The sequence below is a fragment of the Myotis myotis genome, unplaced genomic scaffold (genome assembly GCF_014108235.1).
Source record: "Myotis myotis isolate mMyoMyo1 unplaced genomic scaffold, mMyoMyo1.p scaffold_m19_p_9, whole genome shotgun sequence".
Taxonomy (NCBI): Eukaryota; Metazoa; Chordata; class Mammalia; order Chiroptera; family Vespertilionidae; genus Myotis; species Myotis myotis.
In genome coordinates this window covers 28,217,679-28,231,169 of record NW_023416401.1, presented here as the reverse complement: position 1 = coordinate 28,231,169, position 13,491 = coordinate 28,217,679, and the positions used below count along the sequence as shown (strand labels likewise).

General features: G+C 51.1%; 1 protein-coding gene across 1 annotated transcript; it reads right to left on the bottom strand.

The window, feature by feature from the left end:
* Positions 1-5,181: 5,181 nt before the first annotated feature.
* On the bottom strand, positions 5,182-5,883 carry DNAJB8 (DnaJ heat shock protein family (Hsp40) member B8). The gene has a single exon (XM_036321243.1). The coding sequence runs from the start codon at positions 5,881-5,883 to the stop codon at positions 5,182-5,184; it is 702 nt and encodes a 233-aa protein (XP_036177136.1).
* Between the last annotated feature and the right edge of the window lie 7,608 nt (positions 5,884-13,491).

Here is a 13,491-nt window from a genome sequence, read left to right as displayed (position 1 = left end):
GCAGTTTCTCCATCTGTCCAATGGGGCTCAGGGGTGAGACAAGGATTAGGGAGGTAGTTGAGGACATGTTGAATGCTCAGCCAGGTACGTCAGCCGCCATGTTCAGTAGCTCCAGGATGAGTTGAAGCAGGGGAATGCCCGGATGGTCTGTGTGGCGGGGGAAGGCCCCAGCTTCAGGTGGGAGGCTTGGTGAAAGGAAGGCAGCGCAGACAGGGAGCCCTGGCCCTGAGGTTCCTGGAATGTTCAGGAACACCAGTGCCTTCCAAGCACCCAGATCTCTGCTGGGCACCCAACCCCAGGAACATGCAACCACCTGGGCTGCTGAGCCGTAACTGGATTTTCCCAGCAGCTGTCAGAGCTAAGCAGGCCCACTTGATACAAGCTCGGCTGGCCAGTAATTGGTGAAATTAGCAGGTCGGCAGGGGCAGAGGTCAGGTGGTTAATGCTGTATAGGGGTTTTGATGAAGTTAGTCCCTGCAGAACTGGAAGCTGGGGTTTGGCCTTCTGTGCATCTCAGGATTCTCCTGCCCCTTGAGTAATGTGGTTAGGGGACCTCCAGCTGCCAGCCTGTCCCAGGGGCCCCTGGAGGTGGGACCCAGCCAGAGCCTGGGCTGAGGCTGGAGGTGCAACTGAGCATCCAGGTCACCTCCTATGTTCTCCTGACCAGGGTACTGGCGGCACCAGAGGGCTTTGCAACCCCAAAAGATGTTGGGGTGATGCCCTTTGGCTTCCTAGAAGAAGCTTTTAACAAGCTCCCCTGGGAGAACCAGCACCCAGGCCCACCTCTGGGCCTTGAGCACCCCCACCAGGGGTGTTCATCCCTGCTCTACATCCAGACGTGGGATGGATTCCTCCCCAGGTCTCTCTGTGTCAGGCTTCAGCCTCCCCCCAGGTTCAGGGCCTCCCAGCATCTTCTCCCATCTGAGCTCCAGAGGTTATCCTCTGAGCGTCCCCTGCTTTTTGTCATTCCCTGGAACAGTCTGCTCCCATTTTCTTTCACTTCCCGTTACTTATTGGACACCAACTACATGCCAGACACTGGGCTAGGAGCTGCCATGCACGGCTGGGCAAAATCTGATTAGGTCCCCCCCAATGGCACTCCCAGCACCTTTTCTGGTCATGCCCACACTCCTCTCTTCCCAGCCTGGGAAGCTAATGGTGACAGAGACCCTGTCACAGTCAGCTTCAACCCCGACACCTGGAATCACCTCCTTTTCTTGACTCCACTCCAGCCCCCGAGAAACAAGGACTTGCCAGCATACTGATCCTTCATATAGACATACACGTGTACTCCCAGGGGCACACCTACCTTAGCTGTTGCTGCAATTATTTTTTATTATTATTATTACTATTATTATTATTATTATTTTGAAGGTAAATCCTTTGGAGTCAATAACTTGGATGAAATTCTGGCTCAGCCACTTGCCAGCTGTGTGGCTCCTCTCCATGCCTCTGTTTCCAGTTGTGTAACATGGTCAATGGCCCCAGTCTGGGAGAGCTGTGGGCATTAAATTGAACTGTATGTATCTACCTCACTGGCCTCTTTTCTTTTCCTCAAAAAGGGCAGGCCTTTTCCTGCCTCAGGGTCTTCGCACTTGCTATTCCCTCTGCCCAGATTGCTTTCCCTTCAGATAGCTGCATGGTCCACGGTATCACTTTCATTGCAGTTTCTGGTAAATGCCACCTCCTCAGAGGGGCCTTCCAGGACCACCTGCCTTAAAACTCCCCTGCCCGTCCCCTACACCCATCCTTCTCCATCAGCTTACCTGCCTACATTTCCTCTCTCACATTCACTGCTACTGGAGACAATAGTCTATACACCTGTTTGTTATACAAACAGTGTCAGCTCCACACGACAGGAATCTAACCACTTTGCCCATTGCTGTATCCCCAGGGCTCAATACATACGTATCTCCTAAACTGCATTGAATTAAAAGTGCCTGACACATATTTGAGTTTGAGATTATTTCAAGATAAAAATATACGTTAAGCCCTGGCTGGTGTGGCTCAGTTGGTTGAGTGTTGTCCTGTGCATGGAGAGGTCGCCGCTACACTTCCCTGTCAGGGCACATACCCAGGTAGTGGGCTCAATCCCTGGTTGGGGGCATATGGGAAGCAACTGGTGGATGTTTCTCTATCACATCAATGTTTCTCTCTCTCTCTCTCTCTCTCTCTCTCTCTCTCTCTCTCTCTCTAAAAAAAAGGCAATAAAAACATTTAAATATATATATGTATTTATATAGTTTTAAAAGATTGTCACTCAGTAGGCCCACAGGTAATCAGAACACAGCTTCCCCATCTTCAGCACCAGCACTCCTCCCACGACAGGAAGCTCACTCGCCCTCAGGGAGTCTGCCTTGCTCTGGCTTGGAGAAAGCTCTGTTTCCACAGGACCTACTCCTTGTGACACCCACCCCTCCTAGAGGGTCCTTGGTCTCATCTCTGAGCCTCAGACCCATCTGCTCTCCTGGCCTGAAAGAGCCCCTTGTAGTCACACAAAGCTTGGGCCCACCCACTGCTGGCCCAGCCAGGGCTCCCCAGCCTAACTTCCTTCATCTCTTTAAAGCAGAATTATTTACAAGTTTTCAGGACTGGGCATCTTCTTATTTCTAATTGGGCAACAGCTCTTGGATCTGCTCCCCTCCCAGCTGAGTGTGTCAGAGAGTGTGAGGTCTGTGCCTTTGGTGGCTCCTTCAATGAGGATACAATGCTGAGGACAGGCCCTGGGCCCAGGTATAACACCTCACCCAGGCTCATAGGCATGGCTACAAGCAGGCCCCACACACACCTCCTCACAACCCCTGAGCCAGGTGCTGGGGTCAGCAATGAGGAAAACAGAGCTCCTGTTTTTGAGAGTTTATGGTTTCCTGGGGCTGCAGACTGTAATCCAACCGCCCTCCACTGCTCCATGCTGCACATACACAGCCAGAAATGTGTGCAGAGTGCCCACACATATGACACAGACCCCCGCCACATAGGGTCATGTGGGCATCACCTGGGAAGTCATATAAGAGGGTCCCAGTCCTCAGAGTACCCCCCAGGAGTTCTCCCAGGTGCCCACCGTCTGTCTGCCCACAGCGGCCCATGTACCTGTGAACTCTCCCGTGTACCTGTGTCCCCCGCCACAGCCAACTGCTCAAAGGATGCCCCCCACCACCTCAGTGCCCACACTAGAGTGTCACACCCAGAGCCCGCCCTGATTCTGAAGGCTGCCCTCCCTCAGGTCCCCCAGTGCCACAGAGGCAGCAGGAGCCCCCACCTGAAACTGTCCCTGGGGCCTGAGCAGGCCCAGCTCCTGTCCCATCTCCTGCTCTGGCACCGACTTCCTCCCAACAGTAGACCCTTATTTGTCCTGCCTGGAGTCATCACAAATGCCCCAGCACCCAATACTCACACACATGGACACACACACACCACACCACACGGACACATACCCACCCCACATCACACAAACCTCACCACACACATGCCACACCCATACACACACCGTGCACACATCACACACACACAGACACACACCACACTCACACACATCACGTCACACACACCACTTCACACACCAAACCCCCATACCGCATCACACACACACCACTCATACATACCACACTCCAGCTCATACCACATCACACACACGACACACACTCACACACACCACACCACATCACACATATCGCCACCCCCACATATCACATCACACACACTTGCACACATCCTACTACACTCACCCCCCCCACACACACACAACACCCAGAGACATTTATTCTCCCAACAGATATGTGCCCTGCCCTTGAAGCCAGGCATTGCTCTAGAGCAGCGGTTCTCAACCTGTGGGTCGCGACCCCTTTGGGGGTCGAACAACCCTTTCACAAGAGTCGCCTAAGACCATCGGAAAACACATATATAATTACATATTGTTTTTGTGATTAATCACTATGCTTTAATTATGTTCAGTTTGTAACAATGAAATTGGGGGTCACCACAACATGAGGAACTGTATTAAAGGGTCACGGCATTAGGAAGGTTGAGAACCACTGCTCTAGAGGCTGGGGACACAGTGAGGGACAAACAAGGGCAGGCCCTGCTCCCTAGCTCCTCAGGGTGATTGAGAGGCACACATCTAACACAGATGGATACGTAAGGGCCATGGTAAAGCAGGTGACGGGGCCGGGAGAAAGTAGAGCAGGCAGGTGGGGAGCTAATTCAGAACAGGGGTGTGAGGGCAGGACTCCCTGAAGAAGCAATGTTTGAGCAGAGGCCTGAAGCTGAGTGGACGTGCACGTGGGAGACGGCCTGTGCGCAGGCCCTGAGGCTCCCAGGCATGGGGTGCAAGGAAGGGACAGAGGCAAGGCCAGGATGGGTGCAGTTCAGAGAATGAGAGTTGGTGGGAGCCAGACCAGGAAGGTGGGCAGGCCAGGTCGCCAGGGTCTCATGATGAGGATGAGGCCTGAGGTCTTTATGCTTAGAGCAAAGAGTGTCACTGAAGGTTTAAAGCAAGGTGGGTCACATGATGCAGTGTGGGCATTAGCACAACAACACCGGGAAGAATCCCTGTGAGGAGCAGGGGCCGGAAGTTGGGGCCAAAGCCTGGTGAGGATGATGTCACCACACTGGCGTTAATAGTAGGTGTGGAGCCCGGCCGGTGTGGCTCAGTGGTTGAGCATCGACCTATGAACCAGGAGGTCATGGTTCGATTCCCGGTCAGGGCACATGCCTGGGTTGGGTCGCAGGCTCGATCCCCAGTGTGGGGCATGCAGCCGATCAACGATTCTCTCTCATCATTGATGCTTCTCTCCCTCTCCCTTCCTCTCTGAAATCAATACAAACATTTTTTTTTTAAAATAGTAGATGTGGAACACAAGGTTGGATTGAGATGGATCGATGGTCATGACATTTATCAACTGATGTGATACAGATGAGAGATCATAAATCACCTGCGGAACCACCCCTGCATCCTCCCACCCCTGTCCCCAACAGCGGGATTTGGGAGGCAGTGCCTGCAGCCCTGAGGCCCAGGCCCCTCTGCACATCCACTTGTGCTGGAGCCAGCGCTGCGCAGGTCCACGTAGGTGCCCCCCACCCCAAAGCCAGGCCAGCTGATTCGATGCACTCACTTGGAACGTTTATTAACCAGCAGCCTGCGGTGGCGGTCAGGCGGTGGGTGCAGGACCTGGGTGGCCATGGTTACTTGCTGTCCACTCGTTTAAGCTGCTCCTTGCCGTTGATGGTCAACGACTTCAGCTGCCCATCCTCTTGCACTTCCACACGCTCCTGCCCGTTCTCCACAATGCGCTTGGTGGTGACCCTGTGTCCATTAACCAATTCGGTGGACGACATCACTGACTTGAACCCTGAGCTGCCAGAGCCAGAGCTCCCGAAGGAGGTGGATGAGAAGGTGGTGCGGGTAGCGCTTCCCCCGCGGCCCAGATTGTCTAAAGCGGAGAAGGCCTCCATGAAGGCTGGGAACTCACCGAAGCAGTTGGAGAAGGCGCCCCTCAGGCCATGGCCCTGGCTGGCACGGTCACTGTTGAAGGGGGCGACCCAGAAGTCAAAGGAGAAAGGATCCAGGCCACCAAAAAACTCGCGGAAGATGTCCTCGGGGTTGCGGAAGGTGTAGCCGCTGTCAAAGGGGCTGTTGTAAGGGGTGCTGGCCCCGCCACCGGCCCCGCAGCTGTCACAGCCAGCCCGGTCGTATAGCGAGCGCTTCTTGGAGTCGGACAGGACCTCGTAGGCCTCGGACACCTGCTTGAACTTCTTCTCAGCCTCTTCCTTGTTGTCAGGGTTCTTGTCAGGGTGCCAGCGCAAGGCCAGCTTCCGGTAGGCCTTCTTGATGTCCTCCGGGGTGGCACTCGACTGTACCCCCAGCACTTCATAATAGTTAACCATGCTGAAGGGGGAATTGGGGCAGAGGTGGGTGAGAAGGTGAGGTGGGCCCAGGGGCCCAGGTGATTAGGGTGGCTGCGGAGGAGGCAGCAGCTGGTGTGGGTCCCTCAGCAGGGGTCTTGCTGGCTCTGGGCGTGGCTCTGCCCAGCGAATTTACCCTTTCATAGTACCAGCTTTCAGGGACAGGTGGACACCTCCACTGAAAGGGGTGGGGGGAGGGGAGGGACACTGCCACTGTGGGGCCAGGCAGAGGCAGGTTCCCCAGCACAGCTGAGACCAGGCCCTTTATGACATCAGCCCCTGGGCGGGGCAGATCCACCCCCAGCTCTGGCCCCAGCAACACCGGGCATGTTGGCCTGACCCTCTGAACAAGGCTGGCCACCACGGTGGGCCGAGACTCGGAGCTGGGTAATGTTGGGGCTGTTGGCTAAGCCTGGGATCAGCCACGGGATCTGGGCACACGTGGGCAACAAAGCTCAGTGATGTTGGTCAAGGGAAGGGAGTGAGGGCTTCCTGGGTTATGGTCAATGGCTGGATTGTTGGTATGGGTTGAGGGGGCCCAAGGTGGAGGTTCAGGCAGGATGGGGGCAGGAGTTCATTCTTCTTGGGCCCCATTAGCCTATCAGATCTTCAAAGGTAAGCTCCACCAAAGGCAGGGATGGTTGCCAGCATCTAGGACAGTGCCTGGCAATCAGTTCAACTTGTTGAATGAATGAAGCTCAGAGACATGCAACAACATACTCAAGGTCACAGAGTATGTCAGTGCAAGAGAGGGAGATGCAAACCCAGGGCTTTTCTGAGACTAGTGGACAGCAAATCAAAAGAAGCATTTAGCCCTGGCCAGTTTTTCTCAGGGGTTAGAGCGTCAGCCTGCAGACTGAAAGGTCAAGGGTTCGATTCCCAGTCAAGGACATGTACCTGGGTTGCAAGTTCCCAGCCCCAGTAGGGGCACATACAGGAGGCAATCTAGCGATTTCTCTTTCTCATGTCACTGTTTCTCTCTATCTCCCCTCCTCCCTCCCTTCCACTCTCTCTAGAAATTAATGGAAAAAATATCCTCCAGTGAGGATCAAAAAATAAATAAAAGAAGCATTTCACTCAATTCTGGAAAGAAAAATAGGGATTGAAAATAACAATAGATTAGTGAGTGTAGTGGGTAGAATAGCACCCCCCCACACACACACACACACAAAAGGATATGTCCCTGTTATTGTGGCCAGAATCTATGAATGTGACCTTATTTGGAAAAGTCTTCACAGATGTAATTAAATTAGGGATCTCAAGATGTGATCATCCTGGATTATCTGGGTTGGTTTTAAATCTAATGACAAGTACCCTTATGAGAGACACACAGAGAGGAACACCAAGAGAAGAGAGGGTGATGAGATGATGGAGGCAGAAATGGGGGTGATGCAGCACAAGGAAAACCGATAGTTACCAGAAGCTGGAAGGAGCAAGGAAGGGTCCTCCCTCAGGGACTCTGGAAGGACTGCAGCACGGATGACACTTAATTTGGGGCTTCTAGCTGCCATAACTGTGAGGGGACAAATTTCTGTTGTTTTAAGCCCCCTAGTCTGTGTTAGTCATGGTAGCCCAAAGAAACTAACACAGGATGCATTTCTATTTTTTTAAATTCTTGTTCTGATGTTGCATCATTTTTTAGAAATGACGATTAACAATATTGATTAACATCTATTCCTACCTTCATCTGACCTCCCTCCAGTTAAGATGGAAAACAGGCTAAACTGCATCCTAACCAAGCCAGTGAGAAACTTAGCTGTTTGGATCTATGAATCAACTAGGATGGCATTTCTCTTCCTTCTTCCCTTCCTTCATCCCTCCTTCCTGCCCTCTCTTCTTTCTCTTCTTCCTATTTCTAATGTCTATTTCTTTTTATTATTCTCCCTCCCTCTTTCTCTTTTCCTTCAACACTCATTGGTACTAGGTTCCCAGCACCCTGCAGGGGACAGCATGTTCTCACCAATTCCAGGTGCCCGGAGGAATGAAAGCAGAATCTGGAGACACTTTGCAAATCCAACCTAGAGATAAACACCATCACCCCACATACCTTACCAAGAGCAGGGCTTGCTCTCTGTGCCCCCACATCCATCCACCCACACTGACTAACACACATAAGTCATGTCGCTTGGTAGAGGAACTGAGTAACAGAATAACTTCATTGGGCTTAGCTACAGATGAAAATACTTTTACATTTTGTAACTATATTTCTGCCACTGTAGTTAGAACCTGTTCTTGACAGACTTGTCTATTGAAACTGGGGAAAGATACCAACCCACATAATTCTCCATGACGATGACATTGGGAGTAGTGCTGTTGTTGACTATGGTGACTGTAGGGACATGACAAAGCGAGGTATGCATGGTGACAGATAAGGCATCATTGAAACAGTAGAAGTCATTAGCGTAGCAGTATTGGTGTGATAATGGAGTTGACAATGGCGAAAGTGGTGCTAGTGGAGGTAATGGTGGTGAGGATGTTGGTGGAGACAGTCACTTATGGTGGCAGTGGTAGTAGTGGTCATGGTAACAATGGAAGGGATGGTAACTGTGAGACCAGTGGTGAAGAGGTGTTGATAGCGATGGTGGAGGTGTGATGGACGTGGCTACTAGCAGAGCTGTTGATGAGGTTTGTGGTGGTAATGGTGGTGATGAAGGCAGTGAGGTAGTAAAAATTGCGTGTTATACAGCTTTGCTACAGTAACAACCCCCACACTTCCATGCCTTTTGAAAAACATTTAGTTCTTTTCCACTTTACTTGTTAGCACCCATGGGTCAGCTGCTGGGCTCCACCCACATGCCGTCTCATTCTGGATCCCAGGCTGCGGAAGTGGCTCTAATCTGAAACATACCATTCTCATGGCAGAAAGGGTGCAAGTAAGAGCTGGTAGAGACTTGGGCTGCCTCTTAAATCTTCTGTTGGGATGTGACGTGTGTCACTCTTGTTCACGACATGTAGTCAAAACCAGTGTCAATGGAGTGGAATAGTACTCCTTTAGGAAAGTTCTGCAAATATCAGTCAAGATCTGGAGATGCACAATACTCTCTCTTTTTTTTTTTCAATCCTCACCAGAGGATATGTTTTTCATTGATTCTAGAGCAGTGATGGCGAACCTATGACACCTCTGACACGCGAACTCATTTTTTTGGTTGATTTTTCTTTGTTAAATGGCATTTAAATATATAAAATAAATATCAAAAATATAAATCTTTTTATACTATGGTTGCAAATATCAAAAAATTTCTATATGTGACACGGCACCAGAGTTAAGTCAGAGTTTTTCAAAATGCTGACACGCCGAGCTCAAAAGGTTCACCACCACTGTTCTAGAGAGAGAGGAAGGGAGAGGGAGAAAGAGAAAGAGAGAGAAACATCGATTGGTTGCCTCCCATACTCATCCCGAGTGAGGATGGTAAGGCACAATACTCTTATAGGGAGGGAGTGGTCAATATTGCAGTGTGCTACAGGTGATAATGGGGGTGGTGGAGGCTGTGATAATGATGGCCCTGGTAGAAATGGTGGTGCTACTGCTAGTTATGGAAGTGGAAATGGTGATGCATGGTGATGTCGGTGGCATAACTGTGATAGTAATGAAAAATAGTGGGGATGCTAAAAGTGGTGGGAATGATACGCTGGTAGGAATGACTGCTATAGCCATCGTGCCGAGAGAGGGGGTAATGATACTGGAGGTGTGGTGTTCTATATTTCCTGTTGGTAACTCAGCACTACCACCATCTTCTTCTATAGTCTTCTCTGCAGAGCAGAGAATTCTGGAAGATTTTATAGAATCCCCTTACCCATATGGTCCCAGATTAGAGTCTTTCAATTCATGAGATTTGGAAAGTGGAAAAGAGGCAATTGTAGGCAGATGACAACCCAAAGGTTCACAGCAACTTCTGGGCAATTTTCTGAGAATCCCCTGCTTCAGACCTGGAGGCTGAGATATTCCGGGGCAGCGTCCAAGAATATCCTGAGATTCCCAGCAGCTTCCTGGTGAGCTCTTGAGATCTGCTCTCCTTGGAGCTGCAGGCTGAGACCATCAGCAGTGACTTGCTTCCTTGATCTTTACTCCCCTGGGTTGCTCGAAGGTTGTGGACACTTTATTAAATATCTTCATGCCTGTCCTATAGTCAGCAGCTGTGTACCTGTATCATGATGATAGCTGCTCAGGTGAAGGTGGTGGGAGTGGTGGACATGGGCATGGTGATAATGATGATGATGATGATGATGCAGGTGGTGATGGTGTGATGTCAGAGGTGGTGTTGGAGGTGGTGATGACAATTGTCATGGTTGAGCTAGAGGTAATGGTTAGCTGGCTGAGGTAGATGTGGCGGTGGCAGTGGTCATAGAGGAGATGGTGGTAGTGATGAGGAAGGTGGTGGTAATGATAATGGTGGTAGTAGTGATGACAGTGATGGGGGTATTGCTGGTCATGGTAATGTGAATACTAGTTGAGGTAGACATGTTGTTGATAATGATAGAAATGAAGCAAGTAGTAGAGATGGTAATGGTGATGATGATGGTGGTAGACATGGTGATGATAATGGAGATAATATCAGAGGTGGGGTGGTGGTAGCAGTGATAGAAGTGATGGTGATTGTAGTTATGATGATGGTCCTAGTAATGGTGATACTGGTTGAGGTAATGAAGGTGATGTCAGGGCCAGGATGTGATGGGGGTGATGGGAATGATAGTGTGATAATAGTGATATGAGCAATGCGATGGTGATATCATAGTAATGGTGATGGTAATAGTGATGGTGGTGATGATGGAGGTAGGGATGATGGTATGTGTATGGTGATGGTGATAGGGTGATGTGATATTGGTAAGGGGGTTGATGACAACAGCAAGACTACAAGTGAAGCTTGAGGGTGCCATAACAGTGTAATTAGGACAGTATGTGGGTGGCTACAGCAATGTTAATAGACAAGGAACCCAGAATGATGAGGTGCCAAGAAACCTACAGATGCTTCCTCCTACCCAGGCTCCCCTCTTGCCTCCTTGACTGAGACGCTGGTGCTGACCACCTCTGTCCTCCCAAGGAGGAATTTTCTTCTGGTCCCTGTTCTCCAGAGCCCCTTGGAAGGGTCCCTGCCCTGCTCTATGCCCAGGCCCTGTGCCCAGCCTGAGGCCTCATCCTGGGGTGGATCTGTAGGAAGCAGCTGGGGTGAAGACAGGGCTGCAGACTCCATCATATCCCTTGGGTCAGAGCCCTCCCAGAGCCCCGCTCACTCCTCACTGCTAAAGGTGCTCTGGAGACAGAAAGCCCTCCCAGTTCCCCGGGTGGGTGTGGGGCAAGCTCCCCACAAAGAGAGGTGTGGAGCCTGGTGGCAGCATGCAGAGGTGATTTCCCCTTTTACAAAGATGGAGGAATAGGGTGACCAGCCATGAGCATCAGCTCAGGCCCCCACAGTCATGTCTCTCATAGACTGATAGGCCAACTTCTCTCTCTAACTCTCTCTGTTCTCATTTGTCAATGGGGTAGTGAAACTCCTCCTTTTCGGGACTTCCTTCACTCTGGGGAGCCAGCCTAGCTTCCCTGGTCTCTGACCTTTGATGTCCCTAAAGTCAGCCCCCTGGGCCAAGCCAGAGGAAAGAGAAGACCTTAAGTGACCAGGTGATCTCAGGCAGAGCCTGGCCTGCACAGGGAGGACCAGAGAGGGCAGGGCACAGCCAAGATCACACAGCAGTCCCAGGAACCCTCCCCCAGGGTGAGCTGATAGAGGCCAATTAGGCAACCAATTGGTATTCTGAGCAGCCAGAGGCCCCTCTCTGTCTTTGTAATTAATGGAGTGGCTTTTTAAAAGGATTCTAATCACCCTGGATTCCTATCTGCTTATCACTAGCATTCCTAATTAGATGATCCTGGCAGTCACTGGGCTAATTCTCTCCAGCCCCATGCAGCCCTGCCCAGCCTAGGGCAGCCCACCCTACTCCCCCATCAGCCCCCACCCCCAGCCAGATGGGCAGTTCAGGCCTTCTCTCCCCTCAGGGCCCCCAGTTCTCTAACTGCATTACCTTCAGGATGGATGGGCGACAGCAATGGATGGATGGGTCACTGGATGGACAGTGACAGGTGAGTGAAGGGATTGAATGAACAACTACAAGAGTGCATGGATGGATAGACAGACACACTGAGAGGTTAAGAGCTCAGCTTGTCAAGTCTGACAGCTCTTTTATTAGCTGTGTGTTCTTAGTGAAGTCACTTAAGCTCTCTGTGCCATTTCCTCATTTCATCTGTAAAATGGAGGCAGTAACAGCATTTTCCTCATAGGGTTGCTGTGAGGAGAGCTTACTTGCTAGTATAATGATGACAATGTTGATAAGGATGCATAAATGGGTAGATGGAAAGACAGACTGACAGATGAAGGAAGGAATAGTAGATGAACAGGTCCATGGAGGAATGGGTACAAGGGTGGATGCACATACAAATGGGTGGGCTTATGGAAAGCTGGTCATGTGGTGGGTTATTAAACAGGCAGAAGGGACAGTGAGTCCTCAGCATTAGACAGGGAGGTGTGGGAAGTGAAGGGCAACCCTTCTCCTTCTCCAGAAGTGACAGGATGATCTCAGCTCAGGTCTCAACACAGACCTGGCTCAGATTTACTTTCCCTCTCTAGGACTGCCAGGAAAGCTTCCTGCTCAACCCTCCAGCCAGTGCGGATGGCTGCCCACTGGGTCCCCAGGATCCTTCCCTCAGTCTTAACACCCTTCCTGGTAGAGACCCATGCGGTCTCTGGCGGCTCAGATCTAGCCTCAAGTAGGGCTTTACTGCTAAGGCATCAGTTGTGGGACCCTTGCCCCCTGAGTTCCAAAGTGTACCAGCCTGTTAGGGCAGCCACTCTCCCCTCCTCACTCACAGTTCCCTAGTCCTCAGCCCACCACCCCTGCATGGAGTGACCCTGGGCAGGACTCTGATCGCAGGTCCAACAGCTGGTCCCTAGCCGCTAGAAGGATTCAACTCCCAGAGCCTTCCCACATACCCATGGGCCCTGCAGCTTCTGGTGTACAGGGTTTCCTAGATCTTTCTGGAAACAGTATACAACAAAGAAGCCTGGCGTGTCTTCCAGAGTCAAGGCCTGCATGCACGCATTCACATCAGCAGACATCCATTCATTTATCTGTCTACCCTGCTAATTCACCCACTCACCCATCCATCCACCCACCAACCACTCACCCATCCATCCACCCACCAACCACTCACCCATCCATCCACCCACCAACCACTCACCCATCCATCCACCCACCAACCATTTACCCATCCATCCACCCACCAACCACTCACCCGTCTATCCATCCCACAGGTTTCTTGAGCTCCTGTCCACACATGTGCTGTGTGCCAGGCACTCTTCCGGATGTTGCAGGTATATTTGCCAGTGAACACACTAGACAGGGCCTTGTCCTCATAGAGCTGACATCTAGTGGTGGACATACAAGAAACTGATAACTTATGGATGTTCAATATGATGTCAGGTAGTGAAAGGTGTCGAGGAGAAAAACAAAGCAGAAAAGGGACTTAGAGAGCGACAGCGCTTCTCTTTTAGACAGGGTAGTCAGATAAAGCACCTCACACCTCCACATGCACACCCAGGT